The sequence below is a fragment of the Ochotona princeps genome, chromosome 15, assembly GCF_030435755.1.
Source record: "Ochotona princeps isolate mOchPri1 chromosome 15, mOchPri1.hap1, whole genome shotgun sequence".
NCBI lineage: Eukaryota > Metazoa > Chordata > Mammalia > Lagomorpha > Ochotonidae > Ochotona > Ochotona princeps.
Window position 1 is genome coordinate 33,682,411 of NC_080846.1, and position 23,815 is coordinate 33,706,225.

The 23,815-nt window shown below is 36.7% G+C and overlaps 1 protein-coding gene across 2 annotated transcripts in view; it reads left to right on the top strand.

Annotated features, from left to right (window-relative positions):
- The window catches only part of PTPRQ (protein tyrosine phosphatase receptor type Q), a 191,777-nt gene that overhangs the window by 130,429 nt on the left and 37,533 nt on the right, over nt 1-23,815 (top strand). For both annotated transcript variants that reach the window (XM_058673398.1, XM_058673397.1), the window contains 7 exons: nt 1,747-1,991; nt 4,515-4,581; nt 7,411-7,569; nt 8,795-9,017; nt 10,651-10,724; nt 19,560-19,659; nt 21,362-21,490. In XM_058673398.1, the coding sequence (XP_058529381.1) occupies nt 1,747-1,991; nt 4,515-4,581; nt 7,411-7,569; nt 8,795-9,017; nt 10,651-10,724; nt 19,560-19,659; nt 21,362-21,490 (997 nt within the window). The remainder of the gene's footprint in view (nt 1-1,746; nt 1,992-4,514; nt 4,582-7,410; nt 7,570-8,794; nt 9,018-10,650; nt 10,725-19,559; nt 19,660-21,361; nt 21,491-23,815) is intronic.

The following is a 23,815-nucleotide window of genomic DNA, read 5'->3' on the forward strand; positions in this document are numbered from 1 at the left end:
TTATATACTCTATTCACTTTATATATAATGTTCCAAATTTCAAGATAAGTTCTATCTCTAAAACCCTAAATTTCTATTTATTTCTGTTTTGCTCCCATGTGTCACAGGTACCTATGTACTGATGATGCTTTTTGCATTTCTCCCTCATTGTGCCCAGATTTGAGGGAAAGTGTTGATGAATGTGGTTACATTACGCCTAAAGAGCTGATGTTGAATCTTAATGACCTGTCTCTCCCAAGGACATTTTAGATGAATGAGTTTTACCTACATATATAAAATCAGAGTTTTAAATGGAAAACAAAAATGTCTTGGGGCTAGGAAATTCTTTGCAGCCTGCAAACTTTCCTTTGATTATATGTCTTTGTATCTAATCCCAAACTGGGGACACAACATATAAACAGAAAAAAAGCAGGTATCATAAAAAAGTACATCAGATAAAAAATGTGCTTATTGGACCAAGGTAATTTTTGTTCTAGCTATGAATTATTCTACTTTCCATAAAATGTTTGGCATAATCAGTTCTTTATTGGCTTGTCTTCTTCAGTGTTAGTAGTTACTTTTTGCTTGCTATAGGGTATTATCTTTAAAGATAAGATAATAAAGTTTGAGCACCTGAACCACTGATAGCCAAATATATCTTCTTCATGGAAATTCTATGTTTTACACGAAATAAATATCCATTTCAAGTTAATCAAAATAGATTCATTCAGTCAGTTCCTTATAAAGGACACTAAATAGAATGGCAAGAACCAACTCCTACAAGCAGTTTTGATGCCCCACATTTATCATATTCATAATAGTTTATTATTTCCTAACTGGTCATCTACTAATCCATTTTACTTATCTAAAATTAACCAGAAAGTTTGGAGTATAAAATAGAATTCTGAAAATTCTAAGCAGCAGTATCTTTTGTAGAAATCTAAATTCACAGGATTAAATTCCATAGAACTACACACAAAAATATGAAAGCGTGAATAATGAGTGCCACCGAAATAAGGTCTGCAGTCTACTTAACTGTAACACTACAATCAATTTCCTCGCTTGAAATTAGAATACACTTACAGGAGATGTCACCGCTGAGGAAAACAGGAGGAAGTTTTCATTGGACCACATGTACTATTTTTGCTCTTCCTGTAAGCATATGTAATATTAGAACAAAAACTTGAAAGCCATAGAAATGGTTGCTTTAAAAAAATAATGTATAGGACTGGTATTGGGCTGTAGTAGGTAAAGTTCCTTCCTGTGTCCCTGTCATCTTGTCCCAGGTGCTCCACTTTCATTGCAGCTCCCTACTAAGAGCCTTGGAAATGCAGCAGAAGAAGGCTCAAGGCTGAGAGTCCTGGAAGAATCTTTGGGTTATTACTTTCGTCCTGTTTTTTCCCTGACCATGACAGCCATTTGGGAAATGAACCAGTAGAGGAGATCGATCTCTCTCTCTCTCTCTCTCTCTCTCTCTCTCTCTCTCTCTCTCACTCACTCTCTCTCTCTCACTCTCTCACTCTCTCACTCTCTGTTAACCCTTTCAAATATATAAATGAATATTTTAAGTGTCTGTAAAAGAATATATCAATAAACAGGCAATTGACATGGGTTTTGTGAACTACAGATGTTAGTAATTTGATGTATCAGGCATTTTGCTAATTTCCATGATTCAGATGATTTCACCTTTTTAAAAACATTTTCAGCAACTATGTGGCAGACAAAAAGAATACATTAAAAGTTGGACTGCTAAATGTTTTGTTGTAGCCCCCAAGGATCCACCTAATAATATGACATTTCAGAAGATTCCTGATGAAGTGACAAAATTTCAGTTAACATTCCTTCCTCCTTCTCAACCTAATGGAAACATCCAAGTTTATCAAGCTCTGGTATACCGAGAAGATGATCCTACGGCTGTTCGGATTCACAATCTCAGTATTATTGAAAAAACTGAAACATCTGTCATTGCAATGCTAGAAGGACTAAAAGGCGGACACACATACAATATCAGTGTAAGCATTCACAGCTTTTAATCACTTACATCAATTATTAAGTGTATAAATACAGTATTCAAAAATTCTATAGTTGTTGCATGTGTCACATTTACCATACCTTGTGAGACTGGAACATGCCAAAGGAAAATAGAGAAATCAAATTCCCTATTTTTCCTTATAATATAGCATGTAATTAAAATCTGTGGAGGAGCCGAATATCATAGCATAGTAGTTTATGCTTGCAATACTAGCATCCTAAATCGGAGTGCTGGTTTGGTTCCTGGCTGCTCTGCTTCCTTCCTGGCTCCCTGCTTATGCACCTGGGAAACCAACTGAAGATGGCTCGAGTCCACAATCCTCTGTCACGTGTGTGGCAGACCCAGCTAGAGTTCCTGGTTCCTATTGGACCTGTCCCAGACGTGACCTTTGCAGCCATTTTGGAAGTTAATATGCCTTTCTGATAAAGCAAAGCTGTTAAAAATGTGAAGAAAAGTAGTAGGAATCCAAAGAATATATGAATATATATTCATATGTAATACATGAATTCATATATTCATATGATATATGGATTTGTATGTTCATATAGAATGTATGAATATATGAATATATATGTATGTATATATATATATGAAGGGGAAAAAACTATGGTGCATAAAGAGATAACTCTAAAGAAAACTATGAAATTGTACATGGAAAGTAAGAGTTTCACAAAGGACAGAATGAATAGTTTATATACTTGAAATTCATACTAATTTAACACAATAATTACTAAAAGTTACCAGCATTTTTTGTCTTCACAACTATTTATTTTAGGAGTTAAATATGTGACTTTACATACATGTGATTTTTTTCATCATTTGACTATTACATTATGCCATGAAGTTTTTAAATAGAATTGTATGGTCTAGAAATATCACTTTTGAAGCTTGGAAGAATGTACTGTAGACCTTCCAGTAGCTTAGTGATAACCTCTTGTGCCATTGATATCTGTTTGTAGGATGTCTGTACACAATGACGGTATGTTCATTCTTTCCCTTGCTCGCTTTGACTTTACATCTTTGTTGGAATTCTTATCACACATTCTGTTGAATGGACCACCAATGTTAAAAAAAAATAATTTCAAATGGTGGTGTTGGGTAAAACTAGGTATAAATCTTCACTGAGTGTCTGGGCAGACACATCAAAGCTGTGACTTAATCCCCTGATATTAAAACATGACATTAGTAATTGTAACATTCTTATAGGAGTTTTGTAAGGACTAACTATTGGTGGTTAGATAAGTGAGTGCTGTATCAATTTTGTTTACTGGGAGTAAGATTTTAAAATAGGAAATAAATTGCACCTAATCTGTGATTTAAAGAAAAATGTAAAAATCCAGAAGCTCTGCAGTGTGCAATATACAGCTTCATTAACACCTTGAACTTTGTCAGAATGTATTACATTAGTATCTGTAATTACCTACAGGATGAAAGCCTAAATGTTTGCAATTAACAAGGTTTGCAAGTGCTTCTTTTCACACTGCGATTTGAAAAATGGTACCCAACAATTTTCAACTCATTATCTCACCTAAGTGTTAGTTTCTACCATGAAAAAATAAAAATAATGAACAACAATGTAATACCACTTTTGCTTTTGCATATTTCCTTTGTTTAAAATTGCAGCTGTGGCGAATACTTCCTTTAGATAATTTTAAACCACATTTTATCAGCCTGGTTTATCTACCCTGTCTGTCACATCATGTATATTGTTGTAAGTTTAATTCAACAAAAATATTTCCAATGTATCTTCAGTGCTGAAGGGTTAGCCACTAATTTATAAAAGAAATGAACTAATTCCAGTAAACATATATGGTTTGCTGGAATGGTAAAGCATGGTCTGTTACATACAGCAAGATAAAGTGAATGAAAGAAGAAATTATGCCAAGAGTTTCTAGGCACACAACTAATTGAAAGGATCCACATTTGTGCAAATCACCTTCTGAATATACACACAGAAATGCTTTATGTGTATATGCTACATTATGCAGGTTATAGCGTCAGATACTGTGGGGCAGGGGTGAAGAAGGGCATAAAGGCCAACTTTCAGCAGGATGATTTAATACAGGAAAACCAGGAGGCCGGAGGAATAGGATTTCATTTCAGAGAAAGGAAAAGCGAGGATCTTGAATATGGATTTAGAGAAGGCCAAAGTCACCTAGCCAAAGAAAGAAGGAACAGATGTTAGGGTAGATGAAGAGAGTGTATTTATAATGGCTTTTCTATGCAGTCCCTCCTACAAGTTCAGATTGAAGCCACAATCCTTCCTGGCATCTGTGACAGCACTGTTTCTATCACTCAGCTTTTTTTTCTCAGGGCTTAATACTGGAATATTTGATTTAAAACATACTGGGTCATTAATATTCTTCCTTGATATATTGTTATCTGTGCAAGTGACCTGTAAGAAAATATAGATTACGTACAAGGATTTTAAATAATATTTAAAATTATAAATGATCAGTAACTTCAAGACAGTAACAAGAATGTTTTTATTTGTTTGTTTTAGGTGTATGCTATTAATAGTGCTGGTGCAGGGCCAAAGGTTCAAATGAGAATAACCATGGACATCAAAGGTATATCCTTGAACTGCCTTCTTACAAAATGTTGTGGCCTTAATCAAACAATGAGTATAATTTGACTTCCATTATACAGATGAGGATCTAAAAGAATCTTTAGATGATGATTATGCATAATATAAACATATTTTAAGCAGTCATGTATGCTTATTGAAGCTATAGTTAAAATATACAAATAATCACATATAAATTACTGTTAAATAGGGAGAATAGTCTGCTCATATTTATTTCCTAAGTTTAAATTTTTCAGAGAAAAATTCAAACTGTGATCAATTCTAATTATACTCCCAACCTCATCTTAAAAGTCAGATTCTTTTAATCAGATAGTGTTTATTGAACTACCATATACTCAACTCTGATCCTAACTATAAAGGAGATCTATTGATTCATTATTCTGGTGCTTACTTTTCACACAAAGGTATTTTTCACACAACATATGATAAAATTTGCTCACCCAAAATATTGCTAAGAAATTTGGTATCTCTGGATATCATAAGTTTCATAACTGCTTAAAATGAGGCAATTAATGACATCATCTCTAAAAATGTGCAGAAAATCTCAGAGTTACAAACAAACCTGCAATGTGTGGGTCTGCAGTAGAATTCTGGCTGACACTTGTCTTTCTAAAGCAAAAATAGCAATAATTTTTCTCAATTTGTGTCAAGGAAAGGAGAATGCAGTGATTAAGAGTCATCACGTTAGGTTGAGTGTAGGGTCAAACTGCTCATATTGAATCCTAGATTGGCCACTTGATATCTGCTTGCCTTTGAGAGTTTCTTAACCTCTGTGAGCCTACAAAATGGAGATAGTATTAGCTCCTACCCATAGATTACTGTGAAGATTAGGAGATAATCTTGAAAAATCATTAGATAGGGGCTGGCAGCTTGTGCTATTAAAACAAAATATTTACTGTTAGGAAAGATAACAGATTTTCAAGTTATCAATGAAAGACACCAGTTATAGAGTAAGTATTCATCTTCCACCAGATTTTTTTAGCTTGAGTCCTCATTCTGGCGTCTGATTCCAGCTTCCCACAAATGCAGACTCTAGGAGGCAGGCAGTTATGGTTCAAGTGATGGAATCCATGCCACCTGTCTGAGAAACCTGATTTGAGTCCCTAGTCTGAGCACCTGCAGGCATTTGAGTGGTAACCAACCAACCAGAGCACAATCTCTCTCCTTTCATCTTATTCTCTCTACATCCATCCCTGCTCGCTTCTTCGCTCCTTTGCGCTCTCACTCTGCCTTTTGAATTTTTTTTATCTTAAAATAACCATATTATTTCACAGGTGAACTTACAAACAATGTTATATATACCATCTTTACAAACAACCTTATATATGCCAATATTATATATGCCATGTTTAAGATTGCAGTAGATGCAATATTTCTTTTAGATGTAGGGAGAAGATACAGAGAACTCCTATTATTTTGTTTACTCCCTAGATGCCCACAATAGTTGGAGCTAGACCAGTACCAAAGTTGGGAGCCAGGACCCAGGAGTTTAACTAGGTCTCGGACATGGGCAGTGGAAACCCAATCAAATGAACTGCCTCCCTGGGTCTACAAGTGCAGGAAGCTGGAGATGGATGCTGGAACATGTTAACCCAAGCACTCTTAAGTGGGATACAGATTACATGGATATACCCCTAGATTTGTTATTTTTATGCTTTGGTAAAACTTCCCATGTAAGTTTTCTTACCAACAAGTCAAGATGGTTAGTTCTAACTCTAATTCTTTACCTAAAACAGATTTATGAATGGTCTGGAGAAGATATCTGAGTGAGAACAAAAAGATTCATTCTTTGTAGTTAACATCAGTATCTATGTGACATAAGCTCACTTCCTCATTATAAAATAGAAACAAATCTCCCAATTTCCTAACTCTATTTGAAGAGTAAGAGGTATTTTCAAAATATGAAAGTCAAAATGTGGTTCATTAACTTATTGATTGATGCTGAAGCAGTGTGGAAATTCACGTACATGTGTGTGTATGTGTGTGTAATCAAATGGAAGAGACAGCATCTACAAATACTGATTTTGGGGATCTTTGTAAGTAAAATGTAAATTGCCATGAAACCTTCAGATATTATTCTGACATATAATTTAAATTATACATATACTCAACTCTTATTAGAAACTCTATCCCTGGGAAACTATTTGAGTCATAATTACATGGGGAATGACATACAGAGCTGACTATAGAAAACAAATTAATGCAGCAAATTTTCAGACACAATAAGAAAAGTGAATTCCCATCACTAGATAAATTGTTGAATAAATATCAAACTACAACATAATGTGTGCCATAGTCATTAAAAATAATGAATTCACACTATACATATATATATTTGCATAAATATGTGAACGAACATACAAAAAATATAGAAAGAATCCAGATGTTTGACATGAATTAACTGCAGAAGACAGGCTAGTATGACTAAAACGGAAATGAGTGAACCAACTAAAAACAGGAAAAGGAAAGGAAAAAAAGAGCACTAAAATATTGTGAACATTTTATGCCCTTATGAAAATTATACATTTCAGACCAGGTATAAGTTGAATTTTTTAATATATCAGAGGTATCCGATATCTGAAAATCACACTTCGGTTCCATTATCTCAGGCCACGCTCAAACACATAATGACAGGATTAGAAGAAAGTCATTTTTGAATACTTCCTGTACCCAAATACAGCTGTTTCACTTACCATTTATTTTTGTCATGACTTTATCTGTAAATTACTTTCATAAAATGAGAATTTGAAACAGGTTTTTGGTCAAAAAAACAGTAAAATGAATTGTGGCAATATTTCTTCTGTGGTTACAGCTCCAGCTAGACCAAAAACAAAGCCAATTCCTATTTATGATGCCACAGGAAGACTGCTTGTTACTTCAACAACAATTACAATCAGAATGCCAATATGTTACTACAATGATGATCATGGACCAATCAGAAACGTGCAAGTTCTTGTGACAGAAACAGGAGGTATCATCAAATAAACACAGATTGCTGAATGCTCAAGGAATTTCAGTTATAAATTAGTGATATAAATTAACCCCCATGATCACCTAATTTTTTTTATTTGTTTTTCTTGAAAAAGCAGATTTTACAAAGAGAAGAAGAGACAGGCAGATTCATCTTCCCTCCACTGGTTCACTCCCCAAGTGGCCACAATAGTCAGAGCTGAGCTGATCTGCAGCCGGGAGCCAGGAGCTTCTTCTGGGTCCCCCAGGCAATGCAGGATTCCAAGGCCTTGGACCATCCCAGGCCACAAACAGGGAGATGGATGGGAAGTGGAACAGTCTGACATGAACCACCACCCATATGGGATCCTGGCACATGGAAGGCGAGGAGTTAACCCTCGGGCACCATGCTAGGCCCTATCATATGATTCTTTAGATCATTAGAATTTCAGTGCTATTTATTATTTACGTCTATAATACTTTATGAAAATAAGAAAGGTATTGTTAAAAATATGATTCATCTATTCAGTGTTCTAGGAGGATCATTCTGATAAAAGCAAGTTTGAGTCTTGATAGTTTTATTGAGAGAATGAAGTTACCTTTCACTAATTGATGTTTTTTTTCTGTACCAGAAAAAAATCAGTCTCCATGGTGCCAGCATTGTACTGAAACAGATTAAGCCACTGCCTGTAATACTGGCATCCAATACAGGAGCTAGTTTTCATCTGGCTACTCCACTTCCAATCCAGTCTTTTATTAATGCATCTGGGAAAGAAATGAAAGATTGGGTCCCTGCACCCACGTGGGACACCTGGATGCAGCTCCTGGCCGTGGTGTCTCCCAGCCTTGGTCATCAGCAGCGGTCTCGGGAGGGAGCCGAAGGAAGGAAGCGTGCTCCTTCTCTGTCTCCCTCTCCGCCCCCCACTCTATCTCCCTCCCTCTGCTTTTTCCCTCTCTCTCCACCTTTCTGTCTCTCTGTGTGTCTCCCTTTCTCTGTGTAGCTCTTCCTTTCAAATACATAAAATAAATCTTTTTAAAAAAAGCATCCCCTGTAATGACGTCTATGGACTCGTGTGTGTGAGATGGTGAGGGACACTTTCGCATGCTTCTGCAGGTAGATCAGCTGCTTGCACTCACAGAGTGCTGTTTCAGGCACATTCACTTTATGCTTTCAATAAAACAGGACTTAAATGTGAAACTATATTAATTTATTAATTTTAATCATTATTGTCTTTTTCTGAAAATAGCTCAGCATGATGGAAATGTAACAAAATGGTATGATGCCTACTTTAATAAAGCAAGGCCATATTTTACAAATGAAGGCTTTCCTAACCCTCCTTGTACGGAAGCAAAGGCTAAGTTCATTGGCAATGAGGAAATCTATGTCATAGGTGCTGATAATGCATGCATGATTCCTGGGAATGAAGACAAAATTTGCAATGGACCTTTGAAACCAAAAAAGCAGTACTTGTGAGTATATTTATTCCCAATCTGCATCATTTTAGCAAGCCTTATATCTTTCAGCTACACATCTTCCCTTTTCTCTTTCCTTTCTGGTAAGTACTAGAAATCCACTTGTACCCAATCTTCTCACATGCTAGTATTGGAAAGATTAACAAGGTATTATCCTAGGATCGCATAAACATAACAGTAGTATAGGAGGAACATGTTAACCTAAAAGCAGTGATAACTTGATCTAAGTTATATAAGATCAATGTAAAAAGCGTGGTATTGGAAGAGTAGGTAGTAGCAGATTTTGTTTCTAGAGAAGGCAGTGTGACTAATGTGGTTTTTTACTCCTGGTATTCAGTACACGATAACGATCTGTGCCATGTACGGATTTTTGAAAACACTGTCTTACCCCTTTATTAGCACTTGTTGTCCTTTATCACAGCAGTAACTTCGTTTCTAAGGCTTCTGGTGGATGATGGATATCTTTGTACTCATGTTCATATTTGCAATTTTGTAGCTGCTAACTACCTGTTACACTGAAAACTCATGCTGATATTTTGTCCTTATTAAGTTGATTTTTCATTTCATTAATTATTGTTAAATTATACATTTGATTATGTAAGCAGTATCATTACACTATAATTTTAGAAAATATCAGATTTTCATAGATTTTCTGAATATACCTTTAATATAATTTTTAAATTCAGGTATTTTCACTTTTGCTTGCTGATGAAGCATTATTAAATTGATTTGTAAATGTCTTAGAATATGTTAGCATTGGACATGCTGGATGAAATGGGCAATATAAAAATAATATCTTAGATGCAATAACTCTGGTATAAATTTTAGGCTGTTGCTTGAATTTTTATGAAAATGATGCAAAATTTTCACATATTTGTTTCCTTTACATATTTACTTCCAAAATGGGCTATTCATATAACAATTCAAATCATAATAATTTGAGTATGATAGAGATTTATTTGCTTTACATTTTAATGTCTTTGTAACTTTACTTTGGGGGGATAAATAATTTTTATTTTGTGCCTCTCATTTTCAAAACGAAACAAATCTTTTTTTGAGTACTCACCTAACAATTTTTAAGGTTTGATTTTTTTTTCTTTCTCCTTTTATGTATCAAATGCTGTACAGATTGAAATGCTCAAATACGACTGTAGACACACAGAAATAAGCATTGTTCTTAATTAGTTTACATGCGAACACAAAACATCCCGTATGATCGTTCTGATCTGATTTACTGATCTTCCCAAAGCTGGTTGAGGTTTCAGTTCTTGTCCCTGGTGTGTGTGAAGCAGGACAGTGCAGAACCGCTGCACAGCTATCGCGCGGGCATTCCTTCGCCAAACTAGTCTAGGGGGGAGGTGAGTTGTGTTAGTTTCCTAAACTACTGATCGCCTATAAGCTTGATCAAATTTTAAGTCACTGCCCCATTAAACACCACAGGTGCTACTGAAGTATAAGCTTCGTTTAAACATTTATGTCTAAAAATTATTGCAATTGTGATTACATTCCAAGTTTAAATTTTATAGATTAATTGTCAGATACAAATGATTGTCAGAATCATTTGTTATCTTATTCATGGAAAAACTGTATGGCATACAAATCTGGGGGTGTTAATTTTTTTATTTTATAGATTTAAATTTAGAGCCACAAATGTCATGGGACAATTTACTGATTCGGATTATTCTGACCCTGTTAAGACTTTAGGTAAGACCTTATTTTTTAGTTTAATTTGTAATTTCAGCATGTTTATCATAATTAGAACATTTATTAGTAAATATTGTTAATCCATGACTGTTACTCTTAAGTATAAATTCATTGCAACATTAATTAGCCTGAGGACAAAGTGATATTTTAATATTCTTTTAAATGGTGGATAATTTATTCACTGAAATCTACACATAGATTTTATTAACGTATTTGTCTTTGTTAGCGTGAACTCACATTATACTAAGTCAATAGTTATTTGATACTTTAAATGTATAATACTTGATTTACAATACTTTTACCTAATAAATTAGCTTATGACTGTTTTTCTTAAACATTGATGAAAGTTAGAAGTTAATAGCTCCTTGTTAACAAGCATGCTTTTCCCATTCAGTTATGTCATGAATTTTACCAAACTAAATCAGGACTCAATGAAACACAAGCACAGTTTACCCATCTACATATGTATACCATCACTATCACCATATCATATCTAACCTTCAATGTTTCATGTCAAGCACATTTCTAGACTTTGAGTATCATCTGGCAGCTTCCCAAGTGTACACTCATTTCAGTCAGTGCGTTTTCACTAGTCATTTAATTCTTTTATTTTGATTACTAATTAATATTTAACACTTTATATACAATTTTGAAAATACATTCCTTTTTTCCCTCCTTACTCTCCTCCATCTCCCTGCCCCCCACCCAACCATCACCCTGCCCCATTATGGGAAAGCTGATGGGCTGGAGCCACATTTGGTTTCCAGTAAAACTGCTGAATCTTCACAGTGCACAAGACTCATGAAGGCTGACAAATCCTGAGTCAGGTGCTGATGTTTGCTCCTGAACGAAGAGGGGCAAACCAAGGCCCAGACTGTTTAAGCAATGAAGTTTCTGGGCAAGAATTCCTTATCTACTATTCTACATATGCAAGAATAAGATTTCAGTGCAAATCCTGATTCTTCCACTTGAGAGAGAAAATAAATTTCTGTACATCTCAGTTTTCTTATTTGGAAAGTGGTAATGAGAATGTGTTTTTTTTTTTAAAGGCTTGTTGAAAATTTAAAGGGATAACATAAGTAAAGATACAATGTTTAACTCTTTATAAAATGTTTATTTAGCTTCACTTTAGTTAGGTTATAATCAAAGATTTTAGAAATAGTCTTATTTAAGAGGTACATTCCCAAGATTTTGCCGAGATGATCACAACTTCCTGTGTTTTGTCCCCTGTCATCAAATTCCCCAGTGTATCGTATCCATCCCCATTGCCTTGAAGAATCAGGCGCATAGTGCATTTCTGAGCCATCTCTTGAGAATGGGGGATGTGTGTGTTGCTCACATCCTAGTGTGCTATTTCTCAAAATATGAACTTCCATACATCTCAGGGACATCTGTGATGTGCCAAAGATTGTTCCATCATTCCAGTCAGAAATATTCCCATCAGGTGTTAGAAACATTAACTGTTGAAAAAAACAGCCTCTGTAGTGTCTAGATGATGAAGAAAGTGCTGCATTTTTACAAAATAAAAGAAGGAGCATGGAGCTTTCTACATAAATGTTTAAATATTTGGAATTCTTTGTATAATTTCATGAAAGTATCAGTTTGGTTAATTTTACCCTATAATACAATCAGTTAAACTTAGCTTGGTGAACTTGTAGTGTTGCAATTGTGTCAGGTATTTCTAGATTTGATAAGTAAGTCTTTTGTACCCTGACACTACTACCATAAAGTAAATGTCTTGCTGTGGCTAATGTAATTACCTATTGGTTTCAGCAATCAGAAATAATTACTCTAACTAAACAGATATGGTGCATTGGCTAATGAAAAATAAAAGACAAAGACAAAATGGACAAATCAAGTGTCACAGATAATATTTTATACAAACCGTGCTCGGAGAGACTGGTCTTATGTTATATGTATTTTTTGTATTTTTTTTTTTTTTTTGCTGACTCATTAGCTTGCTGATTTCAGACACATTGCTAGTTGTAGTATATAACTTGAGAGGCAAGCTTAAGAAATTCAGGGTAACAGAAATGACAGAGAATTTGCCTGGAAATGACAGTAGGAATGAAAAACGCTTATTCTGAGCAAGGGTGGTTCTCATCCAGCACTAAGTCTAGTCTCAGGGTCTTCCTGAGTGATGGCATTCTCTTTCTTGTCTCCACTCTCTGTCAGGTAGTGAAATGCAACAGCTTGTGGAATACAGCAGAAATACCAGTCAGTTGAGGCAAGCATTGTGGCACAGAGGATTAAGATGCCTTTTAGGATACCTCTATTATAAAGCAGGATGCCTGGTTTGGGGTCTAGCTACTTCACACACAAGCCTGGGTTCCTGCGACTCTGTTTGGCAGACAGTGGAAGATAACCCAAGAACTTGGGTCCCTGCTACTCACATGGGATTCCTGAATGGAGTGCCTTGGCATTGAGTAAACCAGCAGGTGTCTTTCCTCTCTGTCTTACTAAACCAGTGATTATTTCCTCTAGAATCATAGCCACAGCCATCCCAATTTTCAAGGTACTCTTGGTGTACTCTGTTAACAGCAGGAGTCTAGGGTGCTTAGAAGATTGGAATATCAGAGCAAAAGATTCTTCCAGAGTTAAGAAAGGATAGCCCCATGAAATATAGACTAGACACAAGAAGAAAGAGAGTGGGCTGGAAAAGCATAGTGACAAAGAAAGGTCCCATTAATCTATTCTAAAATTTCTCAAAATTTGGTATGTTGCTTGTAGAGGTGTGACATAGGAGAGCCTGTAAGCTCCCTGTTTAAAAAGATTCATTTATTCAAATGTAGAGTTACAGAGAAAGGAGATCCTTCATCCACAGGGTACATTGTCCTCACCAAATTGCAGTGATGGTCAGGTTTGGGTTGTATCAAAGCCAGACATCTGAATGGGTGCAGGGACCTGGGCTCTTGGGCCATTCTCTGCTGCTTTTGCAGGCACATAACAGAAAAGTAGATGAGAAGTGGAGCAGCTGGGACATAAACCATTGCCCATAAGAGAGACCTGCATTGCAGGTATCTGAGCCCACAGTGCCTCAGTGCTAACACCTAAGCTTCTCTTAGCATGGTCTTTGAAGCACTCTGTCATAATAGCTGGCGGCTTTATAATTTGGCATTTGCCCTGTAATGCTTATTAGCTAGTAAATCCGTGATAAATGGGAATGGAGGAAATTATTAAGGGTGCACATTTGGTTGTGGTTCAACATTGAGTTACTGTGCCAACAATGAAAAGCTACAGTGTGCTCACTTAGACACAGAACTAGGGAGTTGATGTGTATCATCCTTATCTAAAGAATCAATTCCCCAGGGCACTGAATGGAAAGAAAAGGATTGTTTGGTTAACGAGGTAGCCATATTGTAGTGAATGGAAATACTATACCCAGCATGTCTCAGGTAGTTTTAATGTATATATATAGAAAGAGAGAACGAGAAATACTATATATTATACTATATACATACGTAGTATACATCATCCATGCTACATATAGCATATACAATATTTTATATATAAGTATATATATATATTTATGTTACTCTGAGTTGGTTTCTTAAATTATTAAATTCTGAGCTTTTTATTTGAAAATAAAAATGACTAATACCTACCTCATAAACTAACTGGGAGAGTAAAGCAGATGACTAAATAGATCATTAATATGAAATATTTATAATAATTACACTTTATATTGCTTGTAACTGTCCCAGGCCTTTTAAGTGGTGTTACATGTAAATTCATGTCCTTTGCGCTGTAACTGTGTAGCATGACCTCCTGTTTATATGAGAGTACTTTGATATTTTTATTTAAAACACTTATTATGAAAAAAACACTTGAGAATTTCAAGAATTTTTGCACCAAAATCAACTTGTTTTTATTCCCATTTTCCCGCAAATTTTTGAAGCACTCTTACAAACAGCCCTAAGTTATTCATGAGAAGTCTGAAGAAGTAGGTCTTTAAGCAACTTATCCATACTTCATTTAATTCAAGTTTCTTCTGAGAAATATTTCAGAGACTTCAATATTTGGATCCTTATGCTGAGTTTAAATAATGATCACTTCCATCAGAAGATAATATTCATGATTTGCCAAATTACTCTAGTATCATTTATTATGTAAACAACCCAGCTTAATTTGAAACGTCATAGGATTTGATGTTTAGTCAGGGAATGACTTGTGCCTGTTAAGAATCATATTTATATTTTCAAGAAAAAGAATCTCTTTGCTTTGAAAAGATTAGAAGTGACCTCATCCTGTGCTGGTAATGCTCCCTGTGTCCATCCATGACGGTGAATCAGAGTGTTATCAACAGACAGGGTACAGTGTGTCCTCTGCTTTTGTAATGCTTGTGCCCAAAGGATTACATATTATTTATTAATACATTACATGTCATTTCCTCACTTGGTCAGCACTCTGAAATGGCAGTCTAAGCTGGAAATTCTGTGTGTGTGGTCTATGAAAAATTTTTTCCCGCTGAGTTCTCAGGCACATGATTCAATATTTACCTGATAAATAGGATTATTTATCAGCATGGCTTCTTCCCTGAGCGCATCCCAGTAGAGCCAGCATGTAAAGATGCATGAACACAAACCATTCATTCATATTTAAAACGTACCAAAGATGTATCCAAAATACCTGTTACATACATGCTGTTTAGCATTTTAAAATTTTTAAAATTTAGCTGGAGTTTCCAGAGGCTATGAAATTCTGAGAAATACTTAAAATTCAGCAATTATCCAAAACTACAATGCGGAATAAATACAGGAGCACTTTCATATGTTGAAATGTTTTAAGCTTCAGTCCAGAGAAAAATTATCGTGCATGTTTTATATCAGTTACATTTTGTCTCTCATTTCTATCACTTATTGCATCAAAATTAGAAATTCTAAATCATGAAACTTAAAATCAGTTGTAATCATAATTGGAGTCCCCCAATCCCTCCCCATACCCTCCCACCATGGTGGATTCCTCCACCTTGTAGCAGTAATATAGGTCAAATCCAGTTAAGATTCTTTCATTGCAAGCATAGAGTCCAGCATCTTATTGTCCAGATAAATTCAATGGTTTCTTGGGGAGACCATCTCTGGTCTGAAGGCAGAGCTGGCAGAATATCATCCCGATCAATTAAAAGCCACAACATAACATCAACAACAATTTACAACATTATGGAATTAATTGACATGGTATTGAGTAACAAATATGTTAGAAAATGCAAGTTCTTAACCACATCCTATGACTACTTCATTGACATTTCAATTTTAGTTTATATACTACCGGCTTCTATACACCTTAAAATGGCTATAGGGCACTATTCAGCTTCCTCGTGTCTATTTTCATTTTAGTATTTAGCAGTTTATAGTGTTGAAGCATAATTTTGCTGAACCTGGCAGATTTTAGTATAGTCTAAACTGCCTTATAACTCTAACAAGGCATATGTCAACAGTTGAAGTGCAGAACAGTTTTACGAGGAGTGTGCAGAGAAATCTTCAATACTTTAGTGAGGATTAACTGATCTTTGCGTCCTATCTAGCAAGGTATGTGTGAGTCCACGCTGACCATTTCCTGTCTGGTTCTAAGCTTTTCTTGTTGTTCTCTATCTATTCTAATTGTGTGTGTGTGTGTGTGTGTGTGTGTGTGTGTGTGTGTGTGTGTTTTGGGGTGGGGGCTCTGGAAGCGACCCTGATGGTCATTGTTGCAAGAGAGGGTGAGGACCCAAAGTGAGGACCAGAGAAAGCTCCTCTCCCTAGTCCCGAAGGAAGTTTACTGTTCTTCTGTTTCTGCGGACTGCTCAGGGCTCCTGACTGTTGTTCTGATGACCTTGGATACTGCAAGGAAGGATTTGGGCTTCTTCCATCCCGTGTGGTAGATCCAAACGGGGGTGGGTAACCTCAGAGTTCTTGGCCTCCGAAGGCACTCCAATTCCCTGTGGTCTCTTTGGCAGTTGGAATGTAGTCCTTGGTGGCCATACTGATAGTCCTTGGTGAGGATCCAGGAGTCTCCAGGGTTGGGATACAAGCCTCCTCCTGTCCCCCTGCTCCACTCTGGGGTCCCCCCCCCTGCTCTGTGCGTATGACTTCCTGTTATGTGGTCCTCAGGATCGCTCCTGATTCCCCCTGTATATCTTTGTAGTTTTACTATTGTCTAATGCTGATTTGAACCTGTTGTCTATACGTTACCTGTTATGTTCCTGATAGGTTATACTTCACATCTTCCTCACACATTCTAAGGAGATAGAAGATTTCTCTGCTCTCCCGCCCCATTTCTGAGTCGCACAGGGTCTTAAAAGTATATTAGGTTGGGCCCGGCGGCATGGCCTAGCGGCTAAAGTCCTCGCCTTGAAAGCCCCGGGATCCCATGTGGGCGCTGGTTCTGGTCCTGGCGGCTCCACTTCCCGTCCAGCTCCCTGCTTGTGGCCTGGCAAAGCAGTAGAGGATGGCCGAGGGCTTTGGGACCCTGCACCCGCGTGGGAGACCGGGAGGACGTTCCTGGTTCCTGGCGTCGGATTGGCGCGCACCGGCCCGTTGCGGCTCACTTGGGGAGTGAATCATCGGATGGAGGATCTTCCTCTCTGTCTCTCCTCCTCTCTGTATATCCTGCTTTCCAATAACAATTTAAAAAAAAAGTATATTAGGTTTTGCAATTTTTTTATGTAGATCATAGACAGTCTGACTCACATTGATTGATGGTTCATTGGTTACATCACAATATCTTATTGCATGAGATACAGGCTGTTTGGGGTTGAAATAATATTACAGTTTACAGGTACTGTTTTTCAGATTGACATTTCATGTTAAATTAAGACAAACGTGTTATCTAACCTTTTAAAAATAAGTCATAGGAAGCATTCTGCCACCAAAAACTGATTTCTTTAATAGGTATGGTTATTAAATTGCCACAGCTAAACAAAAGTAACAATTGACACCTAATACTGTTTACTGTAATAATTTTTTCAATTCATCTTAATTTTTTGATAGTTTGAATCGGGATCCAAATAACTTTTTCCATCCTTCCTTGATTCACTCACCAATCTCTTCATCTTGAATAGCTTTCTCCTCCTTTTCCCCTGTGCCATAGCCTCACTGTAGCAGCAGGTTAGTTGTCATATGGCTGCTATTCTGAATCTATTTGATTGCTTTCTCTTACTGTCATTTTTCTTCTTCCACTTAATTTTTTATTAATTAGCAGTAAGAACAGTTCTAAAGGTTTTAATCTTCATAGTCACCATTTTTTTGTCAAGATTTTACAGGTACTGTTGCCTAAACTAAAATACCTCTCATCAGGAGGTGGATAATATTCAGTTGTTACAGCTAATGTTAAAATTGATCACCAAGCAGTAACAACATGGTTCTTCCTGGGAATGTTGTATTTATCCCACTTACATCCAGAAAGTGGGATAAATAATTCATGGAGTGATATTTTAGCATTCTTTCATATCCAATTTACTTACCAACATTCTTCCTGATGAAGTTAGAAGGCAGTTGTGACTATTTTTGTAATCAGCTAGTTCATTAGGAAAACAGAATTTCTCATTTGTAATTTTATCATTCCTTCAACATTTATTAAACTGAATTCTCTTCTAATAACCTTAATCTGCTTTCCCAGGTTTATTCCTTAGGAAATTATCATAAAATATAATTACTATGAGAAAAATCAGAAAATGAAATATTTTATTATATATTATCAATACTTAGAGAAATGGTTGTGTCAACATTTTTGTTTATCTCCTACTGAATGTTAGTCCTCAGGGTTTTGATTATACTGCCTATTTCACTGGTCTTTAGTGTTCATTCAGTATGGTGCTTACATTTTCCCTCTTTGACCAAAAGGAGCCTCTTCAAGATGATCTTCTGTTCCTTCCAAACCATGAGCTTTGGTTAGCTTCCTAACTTCTGGCACCATTTTATGTCTTGAACTAATTTTTAATCTTACTTCATACATTGGAATTTCCATTTATCTAAGGTTTCCTGATTTCTTTCAGAGAAAAGTATAGATATTTTGAAGATACTTTTTTTTAAAGATGTATTTATTTTTATTGCAAAGTCAGATATACAGAGGAGGAGAGACAGAGAAAAATGTTTGTCCAATGATTCACTCCCTAAGTGACCACAACATCCGGTGCTGTACCAATCCAAAGCCAAGAGCCAGGAACATTTCCGAGTCTCCGACGTGGGTGCAGGGTTCCAAAGCTTTGGGCTGTTCTTGACTGCTTTCCCAGGCCACAAGCAGGGAGCTGGATGGGAAGAGGGACTGCCAGGATTAGAACCAGTGCCCATATGGGATCCCTGTATGTATAAGGCGAGGACTTGAGCCACCAGGCCACCGCACCAGGCCCTTAAAGATACTTCTGTCAGGATCTCCTCCAGCATATTGTAAGTGGGAGAGTCAAGTAGTTCACCAAGGCATTTGTCCTGAATAACTAAAGCACTGGAGTTGCCATATACTGAGAGGTGAAAGAATGCAGCTCCCACTGTGAAAGCAGAAGTTCAGCTTTGAACATACTGATTTTGAAAGTGTAAGTACAAATATAAATCAGAATGTATGATAGGCAACGGACATGTAACTGAAGTTGGAGAGACAAAACTTATGTAATCAGCCTATGCTAAGAAAAGTTGAAATCAGAAGGCTGGATGTGCTCACAAAGGGAGTAACTTTTGACAGAAGAAAGGAAAGGATCCAGCACCCATCTCCCAAGTTAGAAGACCCCGTGGGAGTCAGAGGAAAAAGCAAGCCAGTAAATACTAACATTCAAGAGGAATATACCAAAAAATACTTCTTGTGGTTTACAGTCAATATATTGTTCCCATAGAAATATTTAATGATAATTTTATTCCTCTTCTCTAGGCGAAGGGCTTTCAGAAAGAACTGTAGAGATCATTCTTTCAGTCACACTGTGCATCCTGTCAGTCATACTGCTTGGAACAGCTATTTTTGCCTTTGCAAGGTAAGATGTAATCACACTCACATCCTCAGAAGCTCATCAGGTCAGTTGCAGTACAATCAGGACTCGGAAGCAAAAAGAGCTTTTGAAAATGTGTTTTAAAACTGACAGATAAAATTGTGCTTACTGCACACAGTATGATGTTTATGGATGTGTACACTGTGGATTGAATAAATATCCATAAGAACAAGGAAGTATTGCAATGTGAATGGCAAACATTTACTAATTGCTTGCATGATTATTTAAGAGGTCAAAGGTCACTTTAAAGGGTCCAGAATCAGCAAAGACACCAGAAAGAGATTCAGTAAACTGAAGGAGAGGACAATAAGTGAACTAAATACTGTAAGAAGTCCCCTTCCTAGGCTGACATACACTTATGTAGCCTATCCCCTACCAGTGGGCAAGAAATATGTGCTGGGGAAGGGACTGGAAGCATCCTGTACAAGCTACCCAGCATTACTGGAGGCTCAGCAGGGTGGAGTTTGATGAGCAAAGCAGCAGTCTCCCTGCCTCCCGCAACACAGTGTGGCTAGGCTCATGGATGGGACGCGGAGCACATGCCCTGAAGAGGGGAGATGCTCATCCAGGTGGCCTGCCAGGCTGTCACAATGAAGCGATAATGCAGGACCAGAACCCCAGAGGACAGTGTTTCCCCTTCTGCCTTATAGGGTCACTCTACTGCCCTCTATTGACAGTGTTTACCATTTGATCAGCTGGTGAAGGAGAGATGTGACAGGGTTCATTTGGGAGATGTAGGATCCCTTCCCCTCCTATATCTCTCCTCCCTACCCTCACCTCCCTTTCCCTTTCTTCTCCTCTCCTCTCCCCTCCCTGTCCCTCTTCTCTCCGCCTTCCTTCCCCATTTCTCATTCCCCTCCCCTCTCCTCTTCCCTGCTCCTCTCCTCTCCGCTCCTCTCTTCTCTTGAGGTATTTTATTCCACCATCCTCTCTCCCCTCCTCTCCTCTTCTTACCTTTGAAATAAACCAATATTATTCTTCTGTAACAGATCCCCTACTTATGCTGGCTTTATCAGTTTGCAATGACTATTCCAACTATTGACCTCCTAATATTGTTTATAGGACTTTGGTGGAAATAGTACTTAAGACCCTAGACACTATGGAAGAATAATCATATAAAGGGCTTAAAATAAAGTATTAGATTTCATTGTAATCTTGAAATTTTCATTTTTATTATAGAAATACTATAAATATAAGATTCTATTAAAGTCAGTGCATTCAAAAGTAAATTTAATGTATGTAAAATATTTTACATGTATAAAAAGAAAACAGTGGACCATCGCTTTTTGTCACTAGTATTGATAACACTGAACTGTTTCCATTTGGGCTTATTAATAAGTAATAATGACATAATAATGCCCAATTAATGATAGCTAGAATTGTTGAATCATCACTGAGTCATTGTCATTGGCTCTATATTTTAAATGTGCCGGTGACTCAATCCTTGATCAATTAATTATCTTTATATCTGATACTTCAACCAAATGATGGGAAAATGATAGTAGAGTGGGCTTTACTAGATGAAAATAGAAAGAAAAGAATTTGGGTAACTCTAGATTTACAACAGATTCTGAGAAGAAATTCCAAAAAAATTTATTAACTATGTATTTTTATTGCAAAAGAAAACTAGATCTACTATTCTGTGCTTTCCATGATAGTTTTTTCCTTGAATGTCTTGTGCTTGTAGAATTCGACAGAAGCAGAAAGAAGGCGGTGCCTACTCTCCTCGCGACGCAGAAATCATTGACACTCAGTTCAAGCTGGATCAGCTCATCACGGTGGCTGACCTGGAACTGAAGGATGAGAGATTCACGCGGTGAGCACCCTCCTCCGGGCCAGCAGTGGTCCACAGGGCCTGGAGCCATGACCCTGCTCTGACCTATGCTTGTTGTAAGTGTTTGTGGGGCTCCAATTTACACAGGTCACACAGATCTTCTTTCAAAGCATGACCTCCATCTTCTGCGCAGTTTTCACTGGTGTTCGGAGACTCACTTAATCTTCCTAATATTTTGAGTTCTGTATGTGCCTCGGACTGTCAGGTTCAATCAAGCTCAAAGTATTTTTATATACTAAGCCTCCTGTATTATGTTCAATAATTCACTTTATATAATAATTTTTACATTAATTTTTTTCTGAAAGTTTCCAGATTTTTAATCACAAGTTTAATTTCTAAATGTTTGATTTTATATCATTATTATAAAAGACTTTCTCATAACTCATTAAGTATAAAATTAGATAACGTTTTAAATATGTTTGCATTTTTAAAACAAACATTTAAAGATGAAATACAAGCAAGTTATCTTCAAAAGGAAAAGTCATTAGTATGTACAAGAAAGAGTAAAGTGTTTAATGTTGAGAAAAAGTTAAATCCTTTCAAAAAGCAGTGTATATTTTTCAAAGTATTGATACATTTAAAATCTTAGGATAATCCATCAAAGCTATTGTCAGTCTGTCTTTAAAATTTCATATTCTTATAATGTCAGCATGTAATGTTTATAATCAAAATTATCATAAAGTAATTATATAACCATTCAAGTTTTTAAATTAACATTAATTTTGAAAATATGGCATCAAATATCTTGGACTTCAGAATCATTTTTAATTTCTGCTTACCAAAGTTAATCTTTCTCTTGAAATAGATTGATTTCACAAGTGTGTTTTCAGCATATCTAAAGAAATGTATTATGTGCAGTAAAGTATCAACTGATAAGCAGGGAACTTAAATGCTTCTAAATGAAAATCATCAAGTGTTATCACTACAAAGGAAATTTGATGAATATGAAAACTTATTCTGAACATTTAGATGCTGATCTTTGTTTCTATTCACTAATGACTAATGCTGAAAAGACTAATGATGACAAAAACACTGTATATACTGAGGACATAATTTTGTACATAAAAGTACTATAGATTTATAAATATCAGTAGATTTTCATGTGTATTAAGCTTGTTTATGTTAAGAATACTTGAGGCTGCGTGCTTTGTAAAAGAAAGATATTTATTTAGTTTTGAAGGCTAACGTCAATTTGGCCTCTGCAGAAGGGACCCTTGGCTACATCACATCCTGGCAGATGGTATCCTGGCAAGAACATGTAAGAAAAGGAGTGACCACATAGGAGACAAATCTAATTTTTTATTAGAACTTTCTCATGAGAACTGTCCAGTGTTCCATGAGAGCTGCATTAACTCCTTCCAAGAGCAGCACCCACAGCTACCCAGTGTCTCTCAGCAGATCTCACCAGCTCGGAACAAAAACACCCAGACACCAAGCTTCCAAAATTGGAATCCTTGGGGACAAATCATTTCCAAACAGTAGACATAAACAATCACCATACCAAGTGATTGACTAGTGCTCAGCAAATTTAGGGCCTTAAGGAGTCATTCTCTGTGGTCAAAGGAAATTGCTTTTCCTTTCCTCTTGTGTAACTAAATTTCAAGAGTATCCCCTTAGCTCTCTTTGTGCATTTCTATTTCAACTCCTTGTTCCCCTTTCTCCACGCCTAGAGCTCCAATCATTTTTCTTCAATACCTGGAAGTATATCAGGGTTAAAATTTCAAATTTCTTCCTGCATTTAATTTGAAGTGTCTGAACAATTTAGTTGAATTTGTTTGAACTAAAGTGTGAATTTCTGAGAGACTGTAACACTTGCAGAACATTTTTTTAAAAGAAACTTTAGGGCCCGGCGGCGTGGCCTAGTGGCTAAAGTCCTCGCCTTGAAAGCCCCGGGATCCCATATGGGCGCCGGTTCTAGTCCCGGCAGCTCCACTTCCCATCCAGCTCTCTGCTTGTGGCCTGGGAAAGCAGTCGAGGACCGCCATATGCATTGGGACACTGCACCCGCGTGGGAGACCTGGAAGAGGTTCCTGGTTCCCGGCATTGGTTTGGCGCGCACCGGCCCGTTGCGGCTCACTTGGGGAGTGAATCATCGGATGGAGGATCTTCCTCTGTCTTTCCTCCTCTCTGTATATCTGGCTTTCCAATAATAATACTAAAATCTTTAAAAAAAAACTTTAATAACTTTCAAAAGTACCTAGTAAGTACTAGGTACCTAGTAAGCTTTTGGAAAGCAGCACAATAAGCAGAACAAACCTAGTGCCTAGGGGAGAATGAGTTCTTTGTCCAAGGGTCACCATGCAGGTA